Genomic DNA, 27,015 nt, shown 5'->3' with positions numbered 1-27,015 from the left:
AGAGAGAGGGGGGCAAGGAAACAGAATGAGAGTTGAGCCAAGATGCAATGTGAATTGGAAAAGAATAGAAAGGAGACAGGCGGGAGGGAGAAGGAAAGTTATTAAAAACAATTTACAGAATTGGTGATAAAAATGGGTGTACAGGACATTTAGGCTAGCAGTAGCCTACTGGCACAGGTGGGTCCTTACTCTTATAATGATTCTGGGAGAAAAATGTCATTAGCAGGAGGAAGAGAGTGGAGACTTTGTCCCTTGTAGGCTACAGTGGGAAATAGGGGAGGCTTGATGATTAATCTGACACTTTTACAAATGTACCCACATACCACCACCCATGAGTTACTTTGCCATTTTTAAATTGACAGAAAAATGTGTAACTTTATATATATATATATATATATATATATATATATATATATATATATATATAGGCACACACACACACACACACACACACACACACACACACACACACACACACACACACACACACACACACACACACACACACACACACACACACAGGGGCAAATATAGAAGGGATCAAATCCCCCCCAAGCTCTGATGTTAATTTGTTGTTAACTTTTTTGTTTGTGTTTGTTTGTGTTGTAAAAAGAAAAACTAAATCTTGTCAAGGACTGTCAATCTGTCATGAAATATAATATGTTTGGACCCCATAAGAGAAGATTTGTATTCAAAATGTTTCACAATTTGTCAAGTGTTTTTTTGCCTCCAAAACGTTTGCCGTGAGCTTGTAGATTTTTGAAAGCTGATGCATAAAATAGGATTAAGCGTAATTATAGAGCTGTTGTGGACCCCACCCTCGAAAACCCTCAAGGACCCCTGGGTACAAGCCCACAATGTGTTGCATAGCAATGCAGCTTTATATGCTATTTTCACTATTATTGATATTTTTTGAAGATTTCTGGAAAATATTTGACTTTTCTTTTGAAAAATGTGTACATTTCAATGAAGCAATGCATTGATATTAAAGTGACTATGTACCGTACGTATAATTTGTAGGCCTACTTCTGAATGGTGATTGAATACCCATGTGTGTTTTTAAAGCATGTGGCTTTTTAATTTTTAAAAGCAAGTACTCCAGTACTGTTTTGTATGTGTCTATGGAGTTAACATTACTCTAATAGACCCACAGGTATGGTTATAATATTCAAATATGTCTTCCCTGTGTATTCTTGGTTTCTTCCTGACAGCGAAAGCCTTTGAGTCAAAAGGCCCAAACGAAATAACATAATTTTAGTGACATCATAACCCTAACCCCTCCCACATTATCATACAACAACAGCTGTGAGCGAGGCTTTAACTTCAGGTGGGTGGTGCTATGGTGAAAACCAGGCATGCTTAATGAACTGGTGGGTGTGGCCACATAAAAACATAATTTTAACAATTTCTGTACACTTTTTTGGAGAGAAATCTTCCTCCTAGTATAATCATAGTACCTGATTATCATGTTTTAGGCGGGGGAAAAATCATGGCACTCCATCTTTAACTTAAGTACAAATTTGACTGAGCAACTTCCACTAATGTAATAATTCCAGGCTAATCTAATAATACTAGAATAGGAGTAGGCCTATCTATATTTTGACTCGAGTATAGGCCTACTGGGGTTGAGTAAGTACTTTGTCCACTGTCGGTCATTTCCATCATCACTAGGCTAATCACAACTGTCTCATCTCCACACCCTCACCAGTGTCACCATCGCCCCTCACAGAACATAATAATAATAGCCTATTACTACTACTACTACTACTACTACTACTACTACTATTACTACTATTACTACTATTACTATTACTGTTACTGTTACTATTACTATTACTATTACTATTACTATTACTACTACTAAAGAATAAAATGACAATAGTTTTTAAAGTTCATCAATTGTAATAGATTTATTTGACTGGGTAGGCTACACCACCAAGATACCTGTACCTATGTGTCTAGATACTTATATATGTTAACGAAGTCTACACCAGAGGGAGTGCAACGAACCATGTACAACCCAGATTCAGCACAAACAAGGGACTAAATTCTTTTCACTCCTATGCCACCAAAAAGTGGAACGCCCTACCAACAGTCATTAAGACATGCAAATCCCTTGACTCCTTCAAAACCGCTCTCAAATGGCACCTATGGACGGCTGCAATTCGAAACTGGCCCCCGTAAAATCTGAATCTCCCCACCCCCCACCGCCCACCCCTTTTCCCCCTCACTGTATATGTTTCTTTTCCCTTTTTACCTCCTTTATGATGAATTCCTGTTCTGTTCTTTGACTATATAGAAGTGTTATTTTGTATGTCTCTAAAATGTTTTGATGAATTGAACAACTCTTGTAAACAAGTGTAATGCTTAATTGGGTCGTCCACTCACAGTTAACAGTCTTTGTATTGAGTTTGTGCTTGAAATGTACTGTAATTCTGCAAACTGTTAATAAATATTTCAATCAATCAATCAATTGCAATTACACAAAATATCCACAGGATGTCACCCGGCACACTAATATGACTTTTCTAATCTGCCAAAGAAAAGCGCAGCAGGAGCCCACAGTCCACCACCAGTCCACCAGACTACATTATTAATAATAATGTAGTCTACTGGTCTTATTATAATTTATTATATTACGGTGATGAACAACGTTAGAAACCGCTGTCTTTGTTAAAAGTCACCATTATTTTATATTATTCATCGTAGGATAACGATAACATATCGTAACTGGTGGTGGTGGCGGCACTAGTGGGCACTGGTGACGCGCCGACAGTGACAGGCTGGCTTTGAGCTGAACGTCGCTGCTTTTGACAGCCAGGGGATGGGCGTTGTCCATCCAGTCATATTTCTGCCTGCGTCGTCGTTGACACGCCTTCCTCCGAAAGAAAGACTTCACTTCCCCTCACGCAAACTTTACACAACAAACCTCCCCAAAGAAAGACGCCCCCATTCTGTCTTCTCATTGGCATTCCCACTGTCACTCGCCTTATGTGTTCCAGGCGTCAGCTCATCGAAGCATCAGTGTGTTCATCACCGCGGCGCTGATATGATGAGTGGGTGACGCGCGCGAGCTCAACACACTCACATTATTAAAAAAATACAAAAAAGGAAAAATAAAACAATAAATAAATACACGCAACGGACTATTATAATAATAACCCTGGACGCATTGAGCTGGCTGTCTGACAGTGGAGTTTTAATTATTTGACCCGGATGACGTGTTTTGGAGATCATCATCATTCAGCACCAATGTGATGTGATGGGGGGTCTTGTCTTATGCCAAACTGGACAGTGTAGCTAACTATCCAGCTGAGCCTCTGCAACATCAGTGATGGCTAGCTAAGCTAACGAGCTAGCCAGCAGGGTGCCTCCATCCAGACTGTCCTCTGCTTGCTTGAGTAACGTTTTCACCGAGGAGCGTGGCTGCTTTACCACCGGGAGGACTCTCGCACGTTTTCCCGGACATACGCGATGAGCTTGTCGGCTCATTTAGGCAGCTGATGGGCGGTTGGACGGCCGGGTCTTTGTCGCCGCGCGTGTGTGTGTGTTGGTTTTGGTTCTTTCGGGCGTGTTATCTGGGGGGGTTTGTACCGATGTGTGGACAGTGGCAGCCAAGTATGTCCCGTTGGGACCGGAGCTCGTAGTTTGTCATTTTAAACGTTCCATACAGCGTATTTTGATGCGTTTATACGTGAACTGGGCCGACAGGCTAACCGGCTAGTTAGGGATACTGGGGTTCATCAAAAGGCAAAAAAAAAAAAAATCAGCTACCCATGAGTCCCGACACTAACGTGGCTTCTTAATTGGACGCGGTGTTTTATTTGGGGACGTAGGAATCGAGTTCCTACAGGTGACTGTCATCCACTGGAACGTTTAGCTTGGAGATTTACGCAGCGCACAAGCCTTCCACTGAAGCTGTCAGTGTTTGACAGCGGCGGCCCCAGGCCAGGCATCATCATCGACAAGGAAGGAAGGCCACATTTCGCACCAAAGCACCCAAGCCCTGGACTGGACTGCTGGAGTCGGCATTCGCCGGGAAACCTTGTGGGGAAAACGACTCGATTTCGCCATCCATCTCGCAAAGAAACGTTGTGTTTATACACATCTGTTACTTTACGTAATAAGGTGTAGCCCCGGCCCCCGGCAGGCTCCCTATGTAAGACTGGCTCGCTGCGGTGATGACTTTAGAATCCATGATGGCTTGTTGCCTGAGCGAGGAGGCGAAGGAGTCCAAACGGATCAACTCCGAGATCGAAAAACAACTACGGCGAGACAAGAGAGATGCCAGAAGGGAGCTGAAACTTCTTTTACTGGGTACGTCTTATCTCCCCCCCGTCTCCATCTCCCCCTCCTCATGACCATGAATGTATTGCCGTTGCCGATTCATTTTCAGCATTGCAATTTGCAGTAGTAGTGGGCCTATTCAGTAGAATACCCCTGGTTGGTAACCTCGCCGTTTCCATAAATGTTATAACATGCAAAACCATTGGCTCCTTTCAATAAAGTTTCATATTAAAAAAAAAAAGAAAGTAGAAAACGCTTTATTTTTAAATGCATGACTGAGTCATATGCATGATGCAAAACGCCTTTAAATTATTGCTGCTTTATAAGGTTAAGTATGAAGTATGATTTGAATGTTCTGTCATTTGAAACGTCAATTAAGATATCTAGAGCTTTGCCAACGTTTGGGATGTCCTCATGCACCCTCCAGGGCTGTCTTAAAAGCCAATTGACACTGACAGTGACATGTTTGTAGTACAGTTAGCTTCTCATAGGATAAGAAAGAGAGGGGACATCCAATTCACTCCTTATTCTTTCTCGATGAGGAACTTGAAGTTTTTCTTTATAGGGTTGCAGCCTATGGAGTCATTTTTGTGGGTTTCTTTTTTTAAAGAAACGTTTTACCACAGTTCATTGATGTTTGGAATTGGAACCACATTTCAGCAAGGCCTTTGCAACATCTCACAGAACCATGAAAACGTTTCCATTCTGACCAGCACAGCTGTGAAGCAAGGCAAGCACAATTGAAAGTTTGAATTTGACCTGGCATTCCAGTGGATTCTGTTTAGAAGTTCTGTGCTTAACTGTAGTATTGATGATTTGAAGTGAAGTGAAGTAGTCCGGCAGCCGTCAGGCTTCTTTTGTTTAAAGCATAATGAAATGTTGTAATTTTTGCCTTTATATAGGATGTCAATGGTATGGTCACATATAAACCCCTATAAAAAAATGCTCAATACCGACAGCCAGTCAGCAAGTGGATTCATGAATGCATGTATACAGTATATGCCAGCACTCATTGTATGTCCTTTTACATTATTTTATTTACCTCTGAGAATGAAAACGTACGCGTTTTGGCCTGTATGGCCTTCCTCAGCGTTCACCTCAACTTATATCTCCGAGCCTTGCACCTAGAAGGATTTTGTTTGAACCTGGAGTGCTGCGGGTTGTCTGCTACGGCAGTACTTTTCTCTCAATGTATACAGTATAGACAAGTAGGCTAGCCTAAGATTTAGACTCTCATAGACGTATTCATCGATTCTGACATCATCACTCTCTACGAGAGTCTAAGCAGGAAGCTTTGCCTCAGAGCAACTCTTAACGTGTACAAATGCAAAAATTAAGGTGCTTTCCCTGCTGCCCCACTTGTCCGATTAGGGTAGGCTAAGCAATCACAACCCGTACCCCCGTAGTTTTCAATAAAAAAAGTATTTTAATCCACTCCGTCTCGGAATCTGGCATCCATCTTGGATTTCCCTCCATTGTAATTGGCAAAAGGGGCACTGTTGCATATTTACAATGGAGGGAAATTTAGGCCAATAAAAAAAACTATATACCAAATTTCCCACCCCACAACCCCGGCTGCCGGACTAAAGACTGTTGTTTAATCGTCTGACTTGCTGACTGGTGGTAATTGGATTTGTTTGTAAGCCAGTTATGACTTAAAACCATATAACTTAATCTGGATCTAATCTGGATCAGGTGGATAATCAGACAAAGGGTTTTACCAGTGGTGTCATGGTCGTAGAACGCAGTACCACACCGTGGTACCCAAACAAATTGTGACGTGCACGCGCAGGAACGGAACGTGCAAAGTCGTGCATACACGATAAAATCCCCCCCCCCCCTACATTTAAGAGAAGACGCACCTAACCTCGCGTGCACTTTTGCTATTGCTATACCTCTTATCCCTAAACGTCTTTGCCTTTTTTATTATTTTGAATTTTTGGCTAGTTGAACAATTTCAAAATAGCAAAAATAAAAAGCAAAGAAGTTTATGTTTAAGGGATATAGCATGGTGAAAATAGGTATAGTCCTAGTTTCCAAGTTCTGGCACAAAATGTGTTTTCCACAAGATTCACAACATTCTCTGTCAGCGATGAGGACAGGAGCTACTGTACATAGGAGCGTCACAGAAAAAGTGAAACCAAGCGTCACTTGTCCAACGGACAAGTACAATTTTAATGCACTTGTCCGGAAATATTTATTACTTGTCCCGGACAACAGGACAAGCCTTAATGTCAAGCCCTGCCCGTCTTTTTTCTCTCTATACCATTCTTTGGCAGAAATGGCCAAACCACTAATCTGCGATGTTTGCTGAAGATTCACTGCGAAATAGGGATGCTAGGGTTCAAGTGGTTAAAAAGGCTGATGCAGAGTCTAGACCAGAGGTGGCTTTTGCTGGGGAATTATGGGTTTCTAGAGACTAGGCTATGCCCATTGCCCTCCAGACTCATTTTCAGGCTTAATGAATGGTAACAGAGCTAGTGTACATCATGTGTTACTACTGACTGACTGGCATCTTGTACAGAGTCAACAGCTCTGTTAAAATGTAATTTGCATGTAATTCTTCAAGTAATTGTAGCATTTCCACACATGCTGTGCTAACTAGATTTCCTAGAGTTAAGTATATTGTCACGTATTTTTGGCTGCAATGAGTATTTATTGGAATGTTTTCATATGGACAAAAAAACCCAAAGTATAACCACTCAACGTATTTCCTGCTAGGCCTGACTCATAGCCGGTGATGGCGAAGTGTCTTTCCTGATGGGGTGTGTGTGTGTGTGTGTGTATATAAAAATACATTGTGTATATACGTTGTTATAAATAGCAGCAGGTACAGTATGTACATGAGGTGCTGCAATAAAGTGAGGATATATATAGCCACAGGTGCAGAACATAAGGTGCAGCACTAGAACGGTGACAGATGTGGCACAAACTCACACAGGCCTCCGTCCATGCAAGCAAAAATAGGCTCTCGTGCAGCCAGGTGACGTAATCAACATGGGGTAAATCCACACAGATAAGCACTCGGCCAAGCCGGATGCACACTGTAGTGGATTCAAACCTTTAAACTCTGCAGTGGACAGGCACTTGGAACCCTGCGCCACCCGAGTAGGGTTGTCAACATTATTACATAACCGTCTAATAGCAATTATTTTGTCATAATCGTTTCCATGTTGAAAGATGTTCATACATGAAAAAAATAGCAGAAAAAACAGGTCCACAAGCTTACAGTTCAATTCAAAGGGCTTTATTGGCATGCGGAAATATATGGTTACATTGCCAAAGCAAAAAGCGAAACGATCCAATCAAAACAATACAATCACTTTGTGACACGTACGCTTCTTCCTCTTTCGTGTATCATCCTCAAATATCCAACTGGGTTAGCGAGTAGCCACGCCCTTGTCTGGTCCCACGTGGAAGAGGCCGGCCTCCGAGGCTGGTCTGTACAGGGGGCAGGTGTTAATTATGTGTTCGGCAGACTGCTCAAGCTTATATCTGCCATTCTGCCCTGAGCACTTTTTCATTCCGAAGCCTAAAAGGCAAACAGAAATGTAATTTCTATTCATAATGTTCCAATTTTCAATGCCAAAAAACACAATGAAACCATTGATCATCTGGATTGACAACTCACTAACTTGGAACACACATGTGGACATTCTCTGTAGTAAACTACAGCAAATACTGCACTTCCTCCGACGTCTCAGGGTTCATGGTGTTGACCAGAAATGTATGTTATTGTTAGTGTTCTATCGAGCAGTCTTGGAAAGCCTGGTCAGATTTGGTATTGCAGTTTGGTTCGGTAATCTCTCGGTGCTACTGAGGTCCAAATTGTTCAGATTTGTGCAAACTGTAGGGAAGATCATAGGGGTAAGACAACTCCCCTCTCTGTCTCTGCCGTGTATTTATGACTGAGCAGGCTACACTAAAACAGGCTAAATAAATTGTCAGTGATGTTACCCATGTTTTAAAAGGAGAGTTTGTAATTCATGGCCTCTGGGAGAAGGTACAAAGAACCGAAGTGGAAGTACATCAGGTTTGAAAACCGTTTGTACCAGCGTCAACTAAAATGTTGAACGAGGCTCTGAAACAGCAGTGACTGTAAGAGCCTAGAGGCCCTAGATTATTCACACTATGTGTGCACTTGTGTAATGTTGTGTCTCCTACTGTTATGTATTTTGTTTGTCATTAATGTTTTGTGTGTGGCTGCAGCAGGAGTGAAAGCCCAAGACAAATTTCCCTTGTGGACAATAGTTTATCTTGATCTTGACCGTGACCTTATATATGGAGTTCTGTCAGGCATGCCTAAATATGGAGTGTTGTGATGTCAAGCATGCCCAAATATGGAGTGTTGTGATGTCAGAAGTTACAGGCCAGCTCCATATATGGACCATGGGCAGGGGCCCTGTCCAGAGCCCGGGCAGAGGCCTTTTGTGGTGGTTCTGGACAACTGTGGGTCAGACGGACTCGACACCGGGCACTGCAGTGCACTCCCTGTGGGGGTGTGGAACGCGTTTGTCAAATTTGAAGTCGGTGGGGCGAACGTTTCTCTAGTTACGTGCATTACAGACGTGGCGCATTTATAGATGGATTAATTATGGAGTTATTATAAACGGCTCATTAAATGAGATGGAGAAATGGAGAATTTACGTCATATGTGTCTGAGCAAATCGGCTGTCGGTAATCGGTATGTCTGTCGGTATGTCTGTGGAAACCTTGGGCCAATAAGGGATAAGTGAATTTAGAGAAAACAATGGGTAACTACTAACTAACTGAATTCAACGGAACACTGACGAGAACAGAACTGCTTGTAGGGTTGAAGGGTCCAGTGATTGGCAGTATAATGTGACTGGGACAGGCCATATTACTCCCAAGAGTTGCCAACATATTATTGTTTAAAATAAAATAAATAATGATTGATGGGAAAGACAACATTGTTGTCATACTTGCACTTACTACAAATATGAGAGGGCAGGAAATTGACTCATTGAAAGAGATTGATTTAAGAGACATATAAGGCATTTTCTTTCCATGCGAGTTTTGTTATATATATATATATATATATATATATATATATAAAAGAGTAGAACCGTGTGGTTTGGAGAGCTGTCATTTGGGATCTATTATGTAGCTCTCAGATCCTTTTTATAGACGAACCCATTAAAGCCTCCTGCGATGTTTTACAGTGAATGAGGATGACGAGCTAAACTACGTCACCCACCATTCACAATGGTCGTTGGATCCCAAATTAGCTTACATTTTATCAGCATGTACTGTTTGATGTCATGATATTGAAGTATGAATGTACCTTTTTGATTATTAACTTTTTTGGATTTGTTTTAACTCGCATGGTAGAAACATGACTGCGTGCACGCTTAATAGTCCTTTTTCTCCTCAAAATGACTGCAATCTTTGGGACTTATAAATCCTTGATCCTTGAAGCCTGAGATCAGATTCTAAAAATGTCTGTTTGAAAATGACAGTTTTCATAGAAAACTATGTTTCTATGTCAGTCGTTCTTCGATTTTTCAAAAATAGCAGACCTACAAGCTTGAAGATCTGCTATTTTTCAATAGCTAAAGCATAACATAATGCTAACACCAAAAGGGGTTCCCGCCCCGAAATGGGTTAATCCATCGCGCGTTGATACACAGCCTAGAATGAGGATATGGCTCAAATATGGAGGACTATCACTTCTGGTTGGGGCGTCTTCCGCGCATTACACTGGCCTCACGATCCCGCCTATAGTATCGGGAGGGAATGTGTTAACTGAAAATGTTAACACATTCTGGAATGGCTTGTGTAGCAAACTAATATCCACAAACAAGGCATGTCAGTTGCTGTTATGGATATAGAGAGTCAAATGTTTTCTAAATGTTGTAAAAAAACAACCAATTAAATCGTTTTTCGTAGTTATTATTTTAATTATTTTAACTCATTTTGCCCAAAAATACAATGAAATCGTTTTTCGTAGTTATTATTTTAATTATTTTAAATATATTGTCATTAAAATCTTAGTGTTTTAATTATTTGGGAGCCCACTTGCAATACCCTCCGCAGCCCCACTAGTGGTTCCCGGCCCACAGGTTGAGAATCACCACCGGCCTAGGGTTTGGAAAGAACTACCGTTAGCTTTGCCTTTCTGTAACATGCATATAATCTGTGGCCAATACTCCTAGTACCAGGTGCTTTGTCTGATTTGTCATGGTTTTCTCTGTTCCGTAGCTTGTATCAGACTGGTTCTTCTCATTGGTGTGGTTGGTTAGTTCTCAGCTGACAGGCAGGCTTAGTTAGAAAGGGCTGAGTAGGAGGAGCAGACTGCTGCCTGTTCTGTAGCTAATGGAAGTCACAAGTAATTAAATGTTAATGTGTACAGCCGGAGCTGGGGGAGCTGCAGCATCCGTCTGTCTGTGGGCTTCCCTCAGTACACTGCGTGTGTGTGTGTGCGTGTGTGCGTGTGTGTGTGTGTGTGTGTGTGTGTGTGTGTGTGTGTGTGTCGCAGGTGCCTTTATTGATACATCAAAGAAAGCTCAGACACACCAACAATAGTACTGCGGGGACTCGGGGAGAAGAAGAGTTTCTGCTGAAAAATGTTACATTTTCAGGAAATGAAAAGATAAGCATTGATTAACAGTTTCCGTGCCTTGAATGGATTACTCCAGGTTAATGTCGCTGCCGTATCGGACATACCCGCCTTTTGTTTTATGTGTTTAATCCGCCGTAATGTAATGAATCAAAAGAAAATCCGTCTTCGTCGCGGAGTATGAGACTGGATGGCTTCGCTGTGATGACGAAACCGGAAATCGTCACATGCTGTGGGCTGCTAGGGCTTCTGGGAAATTGAGGCCAATGGAAATGCATTGGGTGCAACGCCTCATTGAAACCAATCTTGTGTGCGTCTTCCGCGTGCACCAAGATGGTGGATGCTACACACAGATCATAACAAACCACGGGAGCTTTTTTTGATGGATTTTCGCGGATTAAAAGCCCAAATAATTCAGCGTATGCTCTAAAGGTAATACAACAATCTCGGCAGTGAAGGGGGGTTGATTAAAATGCGGGTTAATCGTAAAAAACAGTCAAACTGTTAAAGCATTGATTAAAAAACAAAAAAAATCTAAAACCTAAAAAATGGAGTTAGCTGGTAATGAGCCCGACAGCATGATGATATACAAAAGCAGTGCTATTTCCGAAAGGGGGAGATAAAATAAAAACAATTTGTTCGTAGGTCCTAGACCTAGACCCTTGAAACTGCTGTCTGCGTGTACTTACTCATATTATTATTTACATATAATTATGTCTTTGTGCCTGCATGTAAAGCTCTAAAGTGACTTTGACATTGCACAATGACATTGTTCACCCTCGGCCTGCCTCCGACTTCACTTCAGACAGGCGAGGCGAAGGGGGAGACGGGACGGGGGTAGCGTGTTCAGAGTTGTTTTTCTGCGCGAGGTAGCTGTTAAGCAATGATCTACTGCCAGCAGCCCCTGGCTGGTAGCATCTGTCTTCTTCACTTGTTGTGTGTGTATGTCTCAGGAGTTTGTTTTTCAATGATGCGGAATTTGAACTGGCTAACCTCCTCCACCTCGGTGCCATTGCTGTCAGATTGGGGATAGTCTCGCCGTAGTCGGACAACTATTCCACAATCTCCGAATGCTATATAGAGTCTGTGGACTATAGCCCTCCATGAGCTGAGAGTAACGGAAGTTGCCATTTCCGTTCACGGAAATATATTTTAAAATGTCTTTACATTTACAGCAACGAGCTATAGCCTTAGATGATTTATATTTATATTAGAATGCATTTGTGCGACTATAAAGACGAAACGGAAGTGGAGAGGAGGCTCCACTTCCGCTTCATCGCATACTCATGAGACCTCTTACGTTGGCTCAGACTGTATGATGAAGCGTGGAGTCAACAGTCTGGTAACGCGAGACTATATTTGGGGAGTGCTCTCTACCTGTCGCTTCCTGTAGTCCAACCACCAGCTCTTTGGTCTTGTAGATCGGCTATTTTCACTTCTTCCTAAACATTTGTTTTCTAATTATATGGAATTTATTAGATTTTTCTCTCTTTGAATTCTGTTTTTAATTCATGAAATTGTCGCTTTTTGAGGAATGTCTTTTGAAAATATTTTGAAATAATAATAATAATTAAAAAAAAAATAGGAAACCAAAAAGAAATGGACCCATAAAAATGTGTTCCGCGACCCACAAATGGGTCCCGACCCAGTCTTTGGGAAACTGTGTTGTTCTCCTCCATTGTGACAGGTTCTTCCTCTCTTTCCTCTAGACTGTTTCATAATTGTCTCGTCAGTGAGTTAGCAAAAGGCCTATCGGCGAACTTGACTACCAAGTTGGAGCTGGACATTGTTGTGGGTCATGCTAGTACAGTGTTACGACCCCCAAGCCTAAGGTTATCCAGATTCTAGAGAATAAGGGCCTTTCTCGGCCCCACCCCTCTCCCATTATTTATACTGTGTTTAGGATCCAAGATGGCCGCAGCACCAGGAGGGGGTGGGGCAGAGGTGAGTGGGCGGGGTCGACATAGGCCCTTACTGGGCTTCATTCAAGACACTTGCCATCAAACAAAATGTTTGGTCAAACCATATGGGCTCCCATTGGAAATGCATTGGCCATTATACATAGACACAAGACAGACACAAGACGGGTGTCTTGAATGTGTGAACGCAGCCCAGTAAAGGGCATATGTCGACCCCATCTGCTCACCTCCGCCCCACCCCCTCCTGGTGCTGCGGCCATCTTGGATCGCAAAACACAATATAAACAAATGGGAGAGCATCCTCATCTTCAGGACAGGTAGCCATTGCTCAGCTCAGCCTCTGACAGAAAGTAAAACAATCCAGCTGACCAGGCAGGCTGGTGTTGACACCTAGGTTTCAGAGCTTGGTGTCAAGTCAAGAGGGCACTATGGTGTTGAATGCTGAGCTGTAATCTGTGAACTACATTCTCACGTAGGTTTTCCGGGATCAGAGTGGCATTCCGACGGACCGTCCAACGACCGCGCGGTTGTTGGAGTTGGGGACAGGGTTAGTATTGAGCGTGTTGGAAATGCCAGTGTGTAACGGTTGTAACCCATAGTGACATTTGTGACATAGTGATATTTTTGGGGATGAGACCTGCAGGATGTCAATTCGATTTGTTACTACTATGCTCCTTTTTTGTCTCCACCAGGCTGAAGGCATGGGGAGAGAGTATGTTTTGCACTCCGTCCATGTGTGTGTGAGTCTGTCCGTCCATGTGTGTGTGTGTGTGTGTGTGTGTTTGTGCGTCTGTCTGTCTGTTACCAGCTAATCTCCGGCACCGTTAACCCGGTCGATGCCACATTTTGCACACACACTCCCTGGATGCCAACGATGAACCTCTGCCCCACATTTTCCAGAACGGCCTGTTCTAGCGCCACCAGGAGGCCGACCTTTTGAAAAACACATTTTGGATATTACTCCTCCAGATTCTGTCCAAAAATCCCGCAAATCGTTACACACTATCTCTATAGTCATAGTCGTGTGTGTGTGTGTGTGTGTGTGTGTGTGTGTGTGTGTGTGTGTGTGTGTGTGTGTGTGTGTGTGTGTGTGTGTGTGTGTGTGTGTGTGTGTGCGTGTGCGTGTGCGTGTGTGTGTGTGCGCGCGCGCGCGCGTGCGGTCAACCAATGTAGATCATCACACCTCAACAATGAGGGTGACATGCACAGATGGCTGAGTAGTGATATTTTACATATCACAGGATGCCAGTTGAGACACTGTGATCACTGCTAAGCCTGTTTGTGAGTCAGTGTAACCATATAGGCCTAGCCAGTTTTTCCAAAATGGTCAAGGATGTGAAAGAATAGACGACTGTAGCTACTTTTATGACACGCATATCATTAACAGCCAGGTGAAACAAGCGTTCTCCGTTGTGCATCTAATCGCAGTAATTTAAGATAATCGCAAATATAATCAAAGTATAATTGAAGTGATGCCAACACGTCACTTCGTGACATGTTGTACTGTAAGCTTGACGGAAGTGCATGCATGAAGTGAGTGGCGATTTGCCTGGCAAAGTGTGTTTTAATGTTGTTTAATGCAATCGGATTGGACTTTTCTGTTTGGATGTATGGGCTGTCAAGGCCAAGAAAGTATAGGTTTTTTTGCCACTCAGTTAGGTGTTCTCGCATAACGTCCGGGTATGATGATGATGTCACGCACATACCCTCTATTCTTTCTGGAGATGGGGATATTTACTATTTTTATATTTCGTATACCTGCACGTCTCTGTTGAGCACCTGGTTGCTTCCTTGCCTCTGCCTTGGTGCCGATGACTATTGACCGACTGACGGCCCGTCTTGTCATATGGATTAGAAACCTGTCGAACGTGTATTGGAACAAACGGTACAAATCACTTGTCAATGGATTTAATTTTATGTTCATGTAACATCCTACTATGTTATGTGCTTACAAATAGACACACACGGCATACAAAGCATGGTGCTATTTGTTTTCACATCCTACATACATTACTTTGTCTATAATCCGGTATGTGCTTGCATATAAACACAATATGGCACACAAAGCATGGTGTCATTATGCTCTGTCTGTCTGCACTGAGCACTATAACAATAAAAGTATAACTAACAATAAAACTGCACCATACAGTAACTATCGCAAAAGTATAGTTGCACCTATAGTTGCACCGCTCGGTTCACACGGGTGTGATTTGTTTGTAAAGATAAAGAAAAAAAACATGGAATGTATAATGTATTTTAAACATATTCTTTAATCTTATCGCTATGAGCATGGTGCTATTTGTTTTCACATCCTACATACATTATTACTTTGTCTATAATCCGGTATGTGCTGGCATATAAACACACAATGGCACACAAAGCATGGTGTCATATGCTCTCTGTCTGTCCGTGTGCGTGTGTGTGTGTGTCTGTGTGTGTGTACGGTTGTAATGCACGTAACTCGAGAACCGTTTGAGCCACCGACTTCACATTCGACACACTCACACATTCAACACACCCCCCCAGGGAGTGCAGTGCCAGGTATCGGGTCGGTCGGACCCACGGTTCTCCAGAACCAGCACAAAAGGCTCTGGTCAGGCTCTGCCAGTGGGCCTAATGAGGCCAACTCCTTTCACCTGGGCCAGGCTCTGCCAGTGGGCCTAATGAGGCCAACTCCTTTCACCTGGGCCAGGCTCTGCCAGTGGGCCTAATGAGGTCAACTCCTTTCACCTGGGCCAGGCTCTGCCAGTGGGCCTAATGAGGCCAACTCCTTTCACCTGGGCCAGGCTCTGCCAGTTGGCCTAATGAGGCCAACTCCTTTCACCTGGGCCAGGCTCTGCCAGTGGGCCTAATGAGGCCAACTCCTTTCACCTGTGCAGTTTCCAGCCTCTGCCTCAGCCAATTGAGGCTCAACCAATCAGGCTCTGCCAGTGGGCCCGAATTGATTGCCAAGTACACTTTTCAGTTTGCAGTCTTCACACACAGGCACATACACAGATCACCATGTGGGACACCGGCTGACAGTTAAAACGGGTGCTATGATGACATTTATCATTAGGTTCCCAAGTTGCATCGTTCCCAAGTAGGCCGGTGGCCGACTGCGACGGGCACGTACAGGTCTAGTCCTACTGTAAATGAGCCACGTCTGCATGCGTGTCTGCGTGCGCGTGTGTGTGTGTACGGTTGTAATGCACGTAACTCGAGAACTGTTTGACCCACCGACTTCAACTTCGACACACACGTTCCACACCCCCGCAGGGAGTGCAGTGTCCGGTATCGAGTCGGTCGGACCCACGGTTGTCCAGAACCACCACAAAAGGCTCTGGTCAGTCTCTGCCAGTTGGCCTAATGAGCCAAAGTCCCCTCACCTGTGCAATTTCTAGTCTCTGCCTCAGCCAATTGATTGCCATGGCAACCCCACACCTGCAAATTGATTACTTAACCACTCCACTCCACTGACGGTTCGTCTCGTCATATGGATTAGAAACCTGTCGAACATGTATTGGAACAAACGGTACAAATCACTTGTCAATGGATTTATTTTTATGTTCATATAACATCCTACTATGTTATGTGCTTACAAATAGACACACACGGCATACAAAGCATGGTGCTATTTGTTTTCACATCCTACATACATTACTTTGTCTATAATCCGGTATGTGCTTGCATATAAACACAATATGGCACACAAAGCATGGTGTCATTATGCTCTGTCTGTCTGTCTGTCTGTCTGCACTGAGCACTATAACAATAAAAGTATAACTAACAATAAAACTGCACCATACAGTAACTATCGCAAAAGTATAGTTGCACCTATAGTTGCACCACTCGGTTCACACGGGTGTGATTTGTTTGTAAAGATAAAGAAAAAAAACATGGAATGTATAATGTATTTTAAACATATTCTTTAATCTTATCGCTATGAGCTATACAAATAACATTTGCAGAAGGACAAAGTCTTCTACAAATAAAGAAGTCTGACTAAACTCCTTAGTGCCTCAAGATTATCTCAATTATGGCCTCGCTCCTTTTCATTTAGGGCAGTTCCGTAACACATGTGACAGAAATTACCTACAGTATTACATGGCCACATCTCTCCATCGCTACGGTTTCTTAATAGCCTTTATGTCCGATAATAAACTCTGTTGACTGCCTCAAATGTACTTCTAGCTTGCATTGATTGTAGAGACATTTATGATCGGCCTCCTTTTTTCTGTCTGTCTATTTTGTACATTTGTTTGCAGTCTTTTCCCCCTGTGTTCTCTTCAAACTGTCCCTGTGTCCTTCCTGAGATATAATATGACCACTACTTCCTTTTAGGTATTCAAACCATGACTTATCATCAGTGCCTCTTTGTTCAGTCCAGCGTTTTGAGGAAAAGTCTTTTAGGATATTTCTAATTACGTTGTTGAATGGGGTGTGGGTGGGGGGAGTATACCCCAAAACATAATCTTCCCATGACATTTTATTTTAGAACTTAAAGTGAACTGTGAGTGGGGAAGAAAGCAACCGGGCACACTTTTTCTGTCATGCTATCAATCAGTCCACTATCTAACTATCTCTAGGCTAATGACTGTTTTGTTTGTGTGCAAATGTTAAACCCAAGGATGTCTCATATACGCCAAAGGCCTGCCTACGCCCATTATGGTTTCTCTGTATAAGTCTTAACAAGCTAAGCCAAGGAGATCAGCCCTGTACTAGCTGTTGTTTATTTGAATCCTGGGTAGTCGCTGCCAAGGTAACAATTCTCATTCTGGGTTTCCGCATTGCCTAGCCGACATCACTGTCGACCCCCCCCCCCCCTAAGAAACCTTTGAAGAAGGCGTGTAAGCAGCATTCTAAGCCTTCCAATGACATACTAACTCTATACATACACTAGCATATTGGCGTATTTCCTAGGAATCTTTTAAATGGCAAGCCTTGTACAGCTAAAGGGACTTTTCACCGCTGGAAGACACTGTAGGCACTCGATGTTAATAGTATTTGTAGTAGATAACATTAGCACCATTTGAAATGTGCACCCTGGGGCCAGAAGAATAATGAGGTCTGTGTGTTTGACTAGGGTTAGACTGGATTGCTGAATTCCTACAATGACCACAATGCTTTGGTGCACTGTCCGTCTTTGTGGAGAGGGGGGAGGCTGCGTGGAGGTGTGACTTGTAGTCCAGGAAGGAAGTGAAACCACATTTTCATGACACATTTTGGTCATGAACAGGGCGCATGTCATGACTAAAATATCTAAAAACACATATTTGTGTGCAATAACCTCAGGAAGGTCTTTCTTTTGTCCTGAACATCATTAGAATAAGATCTTGTCGCAAAAGGGGTGAAGTGGCCCTTTAACCTGGCACCACAGGTGCGATTGTTGTCGGCCTGTCCTCTGAATTAGGCAACTTATTCAAAATGCTTAAGATATGCTTGGATAAAAAGCGCTATATAATTGCACCATGTACCATACTGTCAACTGACTCACTGCAGAGGATCATCTCACACTCCACACAGGACTGCCTTAGTTTGCATTCCGCAAATACAAACGTAGCCACAGCATTTGCATGTCACACAGTTATCACCGAGGTTGAGGTTGGAGACTTTGTTTGGACAGGATTCGGGGCCAATATATATCGGACTGATGGGCCTCTTGATTTCGCTTGAAGTAAATAAATAAAATGCAGCGTTAATAGATTTGGACTGGGCGTTTTGTGGAAACCGTTGGCCATTAAGTAGTAGTACCCATGGTGTGCATGTTTTCACTTTTGTTTGGAACTATGTCTGGGGCCTACTTTTATTTTAATTTTATTGTGTTGCGTTATGGATCTCCCTGGGTCTGAAATAAAGATTGAATTCAATTTAATTAGTTAAAGTAGGCTCACACCTTGACGTCTGCAATAGGACGTCAACTGGGGCATATTTCCCCTGCTATTGCCGACATGCTTGCCTACCTACCAGCTGCCTACCAGCCATTTTAGCAAAGCCAGCCAGCCACTCTTTTCGAGGTATACTTCTAAAGCAGCTAAGCCGGTGGATAAGGACGTGCGGTAGGTAGCTAAGGCAGATAGGTGTTTGTAGTTCTGTTCTAAGCCATGTTTGTCAGGCGGCTCTGTTAGTTGAGCAAACAACCATGTTGACACACCCAGAGTTTCGGGCAGTTATGTGGCAGACAGGTCTGTGAAAGACTGCCCACTCCCTCGCATCGTCATCGTCTGTCTACAAGCTTTTCATGACTGGCACTGTTTATTATAACCTCTTCTTAACCCTATATTATGGTCTGGATATTCTGTGACAAAAAAAGTTAGTCTTTTTTTTGCCATACTGCAAATTTCATCCTACATTTTGTGGTGTGAAGTCAGGGTGGGATATTAACAGCAACCAGACAAAGACTTACCCCTTGCCCTTATCCCTAAACATTTGAATCCATTGCCTTACCCATGTCCCTGAAATACATTTTAAATGGTTCAAATAGCAAGCTTACGTGTCAATGTAGACCACCTATTTGAAGTATTTAAAATAATACTAGACACCAACGGACCGGTCGAACATGCGCTGCTCCCGTGCTTGCGGTTAGGGTTAGGTTAGGGTTTGAGGTAGGTTGTCGGTCTAGTGACAGTTGGACCAATATTATGTCTAAACTAAAGTCTGTGCCCAATAACTAAAACAAAATCAAAATGGTAAAACAAACTAAAGACGTTTAGTGATATGGGGTAAGGCACCGGCAAAAATAGATAGTATGATAGTATTTAGACTTTAGCTCAATCACCATGTGTGAGTTGTATACATGATTGTGGTTAAAATGATACCCTTGACAAGCCAGTTTTAGGTGATAACGTAAGGTGACCGCAGAGAACTGCAACATGACGTCACTGAGCTGCTCCCCTGAACACTGAACACTGTTTTTGAGTGGTGCAACCACTCCAAGGAACAGCAATGTCCGTGTCCGCCTATGTGTCCGCCTATGTATGTGTTAATGAGCAGGAGTATGACTATTTGTACCAGTAGGGGCGCTGTTGTGCCAAAACAGAGAGAGAGAGAGTGCTGTACTGTTGCCTGCTAATAAGCGAGAGAGAGAGAGAGAGAGGAGGGAGGAGGGGGGGGGGGGGGGATAGGGGAGTTGCACCACTCAGTTCACACGGGTGTGATTTTTACTAACCATGGTAGTCACCGTATCACCTAAAACTGGAGTATGAATAGGCCTGTGGCATTTTACTAGATATTGCCCATCGTGTCGTCTCTTTTAAATGAACATCAACGTGTGTGTATATGTGACTAATAGCACAGCCAATGTATGCCCTGTGTGAAGTGTTGCTCAACACGTCATATGACCGGGCAACATTTTGGCTTGAGGCATTCATTCATTTCATACCGTACGTTGTGTGCCGTCTCTGTGGCAACGGACATCATCAAACTTGACAACTGCGAATAGTGCTTCAAATTGCCCTCCATTTTGGCAAAAAAAAAATGTAAACAAAGTAGAACAGAAGCAACTTATAATATGTATCGTTTAGCCACTACTGGCACTGCTGAGCATGCAGAATGACAACCGGGAGACATATTTTCTTCTCCATCTCTATATTATGCCTATATATATAATTTTGTAACCCATTTTTCACCCCTGTGTCAATCATCTAATGTGATCTTGGGCTCTACACACCCTCCGCCAACCTAGTCCCCATATATGGGGGACAAGGGGAGAGCAACGGACTTGAACTCATGCTTCCTTCATGACTGAGTGTCCAAGTTGCTCCTTTACACCTGACAGGGGGGAGTTTCCCTGGTTGGACGTAGCGCGTGGAAGGAACACATTATTCCAACCAGTTCCTTTCCCCTCCATCTGGCCAGGGGGATTATATTATGCCTATATTAAGATAACGATAGATTTATCTTCCCCATTTGCCTGGTTATTTAATCTTTATCAACTTTTCACGTATTCACACTCACACACACACACACACACACACACACACACACACACACACACACACACACACACACACACACACACACACACACACACACAGACACACAGACACACAGACACACAGTAAAGTTCTGCATTAATACTTAATACTGGATTTGTCCACAGACACTGAACCCCTAATTGCTCCTGATGTGCTGGTTGGTGCCTTGCGTGGTTTCCGTCTCCATCGTATATATGAATGTGTGTGTGAATGTAATGCACAATCTATGTGAAGCGCCTTGGATAAAGGTGCTATATATAAATGCACCATTTTCTATAATTCTAACCTATGGTGCATGAGGCTTGTTATGTCTGTCGCTGTCCTTGTCTTTTTGTAACAGAAATCAGCACTGTTCTTATTCAAGGTAATGCATATATACTGTATGACACTATAGGCGGCAGTGCACTGGCGGTAGAGTGCTCAGTTGGATAAACGGAAGGTTCCTGGTTCGATCCCCCTGTCTTGGTGTGGAAGTGTCCTTTCCTTGAGCAAGACACTTAAAGTCCACGGAGCTCCCGCTGGCCTAGTGGTCCGGGCGCATGCCACATGTATATGCTCTAGCCTGACAGCTTGTCGTGTGTTCGAGTCCCGTTCATGACGGCCTTTGCTGCATGTCCCTCCCCTTGTCTCTCTCTCCCTCTTTCCTGTCAATCTTCACTTGTATCTATCAGTAAAGGCAGAAAAGCCAAAAACAAACATTAAAAAAAAAAAAATCACACCAGTGTGAACCAAGTGGTGCAACTCCCGTCTATTGGTTCTCTGTATCGTTCCAATTTGTATCGTTCCAATTTCTTCTCTGTATCGTTCCAATTTCTTCTCTGTATCGTTTGCGTCCAGCAGGTGGCAGCCATGTCACATACTTCTCTCGTTCCAATTTCACGCATGCGCACACCACTCGTGCTCGTGATACATGATACATGATACATGATACATGATACATGCGGACATTGCTGGATTTAGAAGTGGTTGCACCACTTAAAAAGACACTAAAGTCCTTGCATGGTTTGGTTTGCCATGGATGTGTGAGTGCATTGGTGCATGCACATTGTTTTGGATAAACGTGCTATATAAATGAAATACACCACATTAGCCTATCAAAAGTAATTTGTCTGTTGCAAACAGAAGTGTAATGTAACTTTTTTAAAGTTGTACTTGTTAGCCATGTTAGCCTCCCTGGTCCTTTTTTTAGTAAATACTTTAGTGCTGCACACACAGGCAAAAAAAGTATTTCGCTGCAGTACCCATAGGTGGCAATTGCAAACGATATACAGGGAATATGTGTGTGACATGAATGATATTGCTCCTGTGTGTTGCAATATCATTGCACTCGCAACGATACTCCACTTATTTCCTGCCTTGTTTGCCTCTTTTCTGGGGGTTAATTTGTCCAGGCCAAACTGCAGCTATAATGCATACACTGTAAAAGTGCACAAAATGTAACCAAATGGACCTATTTGCGTTAAATGATCACGCAGGACTTTAGAGTGTATAGCCAGGATGGGGGAGTGGGGGGGGGGGGGGGGGGGGAAGTGGGTCATCTTGTGACAGGGTCACGGGAAATGAATAAGGAGGAATTTTATATCTCTCCCACACACACGCTCTGTGGGCAGCAGGCTTTGCAGGAATTATCCGAAGCAGCTGTCCTCTGTAGCGTCATTCATTCAGTCTCTTGGCTTTGCTGCTACAGAACAAACATGCAGTCAGTCAGTCAGTCACACTTCCCTTTGTCAAATTGATCACAGTAAAATACTGTGTTAATTGAACTCTGACAGTGTATCTATCTGTGACCAAATGATTATTTATACATTCGTGTACCTCCCGAGTCTGGTTACAAATCGGTAAAGTATACACTCACACGTTTAAGCCAAGTTTGAACAGTGGATCAGTCTATCGGTGACCTTTTCAAGTCTGTCATTTGGTAGGTGCGTGCGTGCGTGCGTGCGTGCGTGCGTGCGTGCGTGCGTGCGTGAACATTCTGCTGAGGTAGTCATCACAGCCTTGTCTTCACTATGCTAGGGAGGAAATCTTAAGGAATAATTTACCAAGAGAGGCCTTTCTCCTGTCAGATTCACCACTTTCTCTATCTGTCTTTTGCTCTCTCTCTCTCTCTCTCTCTCTCTCTCTCTCTCTCTCTCTCTCTCTCTCTCTCTCTCTCGCACACACACACACACGCACACAGGGCTGCACGATATGGACAAAAATTCATATCACGATATATATGGCAGATATCTCTATCGATACGATACGATATAATATATATCACGATATATATGGCAGATATCTCGATATCGATACGATACGATATATCGTGCAGCAACATATTTTCTTAATGGGCGTGGCTAGTGATTCAGGGCTGGAGCCAGGCTACAACAGGACAGAGGGACAAACGGAGTGATGGTTTATTTTCCGAGGGGCACAGGCTAAAACAGAGGGCTGGCTTTAGAAGTGGACGATATATCGATATGTCGACGATATATCTATATCGCGATACCGTTGCCTTTTTGCGATACTGATATTGTGCATGTTCATACCTCGATACCGATACGATAACGATATATTGTGCAGCCCTAGCACACACTGCCACTTACAGTACATTTACTCATTCTTTCCTTCATGCTTTTCCCTTTCAGCCTTTTCTCTTCTCTTAAACAGGAAAGTCAAACTTTGCCCCAAGTTATTAGCCTCCGTTTAATGCGGAGCGGAAATACCTCCTGAGGCCTCTGGCTAGTCTGGCAAGGAGCAAATGAAATGGTTCCGTTTTGAACCGTGTTTTTTTGGCCATTCCGAGTTAATGGTTATTCAGTACAATGAGTAACAACGGGGCCTGTTTGGAGCATGGCACGGGCATAGTGACACAGTTCTACTTCAGTGGGCCAGACATGGCTGTGTGATCACAGGCTTTCTCCTGCATGTGTCCGTTGTAGTCCGAATCGCTGTGTCGTTGATTTTCGTAATCGCTCATTTAAAGTCTTCTCCCAAAGCTTGCGATCATAGGTATATTTAAAAATCAATCTATTGGCCAATGTTTGTTATAATTGTGGTTGTGTTTATTGGAATCACTTGACAAAATATATCTTCTTCCAACTAATTATTTTAGGGTGGATTATAAATGTACCCGTGGACCCTTAACCGGAACCCATTTTGGTGTTTTAAGCGTTACGTTAAACTTGAGCTATTGAAAAATAGCAGATCTACAAGCTCATAGCTATAAACTTGTAGGTCTGCTATTTTTGAAAAATCGTTAAAATGTGCCTTTCAGAAAATTGATTTCGATTTTTAATTTCGACTTCAGGCCTGAATGGGTTAAGCCTTGCCGATCCATGAGACCCATGGGGCTGGAGCCTACTGTTTCTGTATAGACCCATGGGGCTGGAGCCTACTGTTTCTGTATAGACCCATGGGGCTGGAGCCTACTGTTTCTATAGACCCATGGGGCTGGAGCCTACTGTTTCTATAGACCCATGGGGCTGGAGCCTACTGTTTCTATAGACCCATGGGGCTGGAGCCTACTGTTTCTATAGACCCATGGGGCTGGAGCCTACTGTTTCTATAGACCCATGGGGCTGGAGCCTACTGTTTCTGTATAGACCCATAGGACGGGAGCCTACTGTTTCTATAGACCCATAGGACTGGAGCCTACTGTTTCTATAGACCCATGGGGTTGGAGCCTACTGTTTCTGTAGACCCATGGGGCTGGAGCCTACTGTTTCTATAGACCCATAGGACTGGAGCCTACTGTTTCTATAGACCCATAGGACTGGAGCCTACTGTTTCTGTAGACCCATAGGACTGGAGCCTACTGTTTCTATAGACCCATAGGACTGGAGCCTACTGTTTCTGTATAGACCCATGGGGCTGGAGCCTACTGTTTCTATAGACCCATAGGACTGGAGCCTACTGTTTCTGTATAGACCCATAGGACTGGAGCCTACTGTTTCTATAGACCCATGGGACTGGAGTCTACTGTTTCTGTAGACCCATAGGACTGGAGTCTACTGTTTCTGTATAGACCCATAGGACTGGAGCCTACTGTTTCTATAGACCCATGGGACTGGAGTCTACTGTTTCTATAGACCCATAGGACTGGAGCCTACTGTTTCTATAGACCCATAGGACTGGAGCCTACTGTTTCTGTAGACCCATAGGACTGGAGTCTACTGTTTCTGTATAGACCCATAGGACTGGAGTCTACTGTTTCTATAGACCCATAGGACTGGAGCCTACTGTTTCTATAGACCCATGGGGCTGGAGCCTACTGTTTCTGTATACACCCATGGGGCTGGAGCCTACTGTTTCTGTATAGACCCATAGGACTGGAGCCTACTGTTTCTATAGACCCATAGGACTGGAGCCTACTGTTTCTGTATAGACCCATAGGACTGGAGCCTACTGTTTCTGTATAGACCCATGGGGCTGGAGCCTATACTGTTTCTATAGACCCATAGGACTGGAGCCTACTGTTTCTGTATAGACCCATAGGACTGGAGCCTACTGTTTCTGTATAGACCCATAGGACTGGAGTCTACTGTTTCTATAGACCCATAGGACTGGAGCCTACTGTTTCTGTATAGACCCATGGGGCTGGAGCCTATACTGTTTCTATAGACCCATAGGACTGGAGCCTACTGTTTCTATAGACCCATAGGACTGGAGCCTACTGTTTCTATAGACCCATAGGACTGGAGTCTACTGTTTCTATAGACCCATAGGACTGGAGCCTACTGTTTCTATAGACCCATAGGACTGGAGCCTACTGTTTCTGTATAGACCCATAGGACTGGAGTCTACTGTTTCTGTATAGACCCATAGGACTGGAGTCTACTGTTTCTCTATAGACCCATTGGACTGGAGCCTACTGTTTCTATAGACCCATAGGACTGGAGTCTACTGTTTCTCTATAGACCCATAGGACTGGAGCCTACTGTTTCTATAGACCCATAGGACTGGAGCCTACTGTTTCTGTAGACCCATAGGACTGGAGCCTACTGTTTCTATAGACCCATAGGACTGGAGCCTACTGTTTCTATAGACCCATAGGACTGGAGCCTACTGTTTCTATAGACCCATAGGACTGGAGTCTACTGTTTCTGTATAGACCCATAGGACTGGAGTATACTGTTTCTATAGACCCATGGGGCTGGAGCCTACTGTTTCTATAGACCCATGGGGCTGGAGCCTACTGTTTCTATAGACCCATAGGACTGGAGCCTACTGTTTCTATAGACCCATAGGACTGGAGCCTACTGTTTCTGTATAGACCCATAGGACTGGAGCCTACTGTTTCTATAGACCCATGGGACTGGAGTCTACTGTTTCTGTAGACCCATAGGACTGGAGTCTACTGTTTCTGTATAGACCCATAGGACTGGAGCCTACTGTTTCTATAGACCCATGGGACTGGAGTCTACTGTTTCTATAGACCCATAGGACTGGAGCCTACTGTTTCTATAGACCCATAGGACTGGAGCCTACTGTTTCTGTAGACCCATAGGACTGGAGTCTACTGTTTCTGTATAGACCCATAGGACTGGAGTCTACTGTTTCTATAGACCCATAGGACTGGAGCCTACTGTTTCTATAGACCCATGGGGCTGGAGCCTACTGTTTCTGTATACACCCATGGGGCTGGAGCCTACTGTTTCTGTATAGACCCATAGGACTGGAGCCTACTGTTTCTATAGACCCATAGGACTGGAGCCTACTGTTTCTGTATAGACCCATAGGACTGGAGCCTACTGTTTCTGTATAGACCCATGGGGCTGGAGCCTATACTGTTTCTATAGACCCATAGGACTGGAGCCTACTGTTTCTATAGACCCATAGGACTGGAGCCTACTGTTTCTATAGACCCATAGGACTGGAGTCTACTGTTTCTATAGACCCATAGGACTGGAGCCTACTGTTTCTATAGACCCATAGGACTGGAGCCTACTGTTTCTGTATAGACCCATAGGACTGGAGTCTACTGTTTCTGTATAGACCCATAGGACTGGAGTCTACTGTTTCTCTATAGACCCATTGGACTGGAGCCTACTGTTTCTATAGACCCATAGGACTGGAGTCTACTGTTTCTCTATAGACCCATAGGACTGGAGCCTACTGTTTCTATAGACCCATAGGACTGGAGCCTACTGTTTCTGTAGACCCATAGGACTGGAGCCTACTGTTTCTATAGACCCATAGGACTGGAGCCTACTGTTTCTATAGACCCATAGGACTGGAGCCTACTGTTTCTATAGACCCATAGGACTGGAGTCTACTGTTTCTGTATAGA

General features: G+C 43.6%; 1 protein-coding gene across 5 annotated transcripts in view; it reads left to right on the top strand.

The window, feature by feature from the left end:
• Positions 1-3,015: 3,015 nt before the first annotated feature.
• The window catches only part of LOC310860562 (guanine nucleotide-binding protein subunit alpha-11), a 49,610-nt gene continuing 25,610 nt past the window's right edge, over positions 3,016-27,015 (top strand). For all 5 annotated transcript variants that reach the window (XM_083767551.1, XM_083767548.1, XM_083767549.1 and 2 more), the window contains exon 1: positions 3,016-4,317. In XM_083767551.1, coding sequence (XP_083623677.1) covers positions 4,182-4,317 — 136 coding nt within the window. In that variant the 5' untranslated portion in view covers positions 3,016-4,181. The remainder of the gene's footprint in view (positions 4,318-27,015) is intronic.

The sequence above is a fragment of the Protomyctophum parallelum genome, assembly GCF_964188405.1.
Source record: "Protomyctophum parallelum genome assembly, chromosome: 6".
Classification (NCBI taxonomy): domain Eukaryota; kingdom Metazoa; phylum Chordata; class Actinopteri; order Myctophiformes; family Myctophidae; genus Protomyctophum; species Protomyctophum parallelum.
Note: the sequence above shows the minus strand (reverse complement) of the source record. Positions and strands in the feature narration are given on the sequence as shown.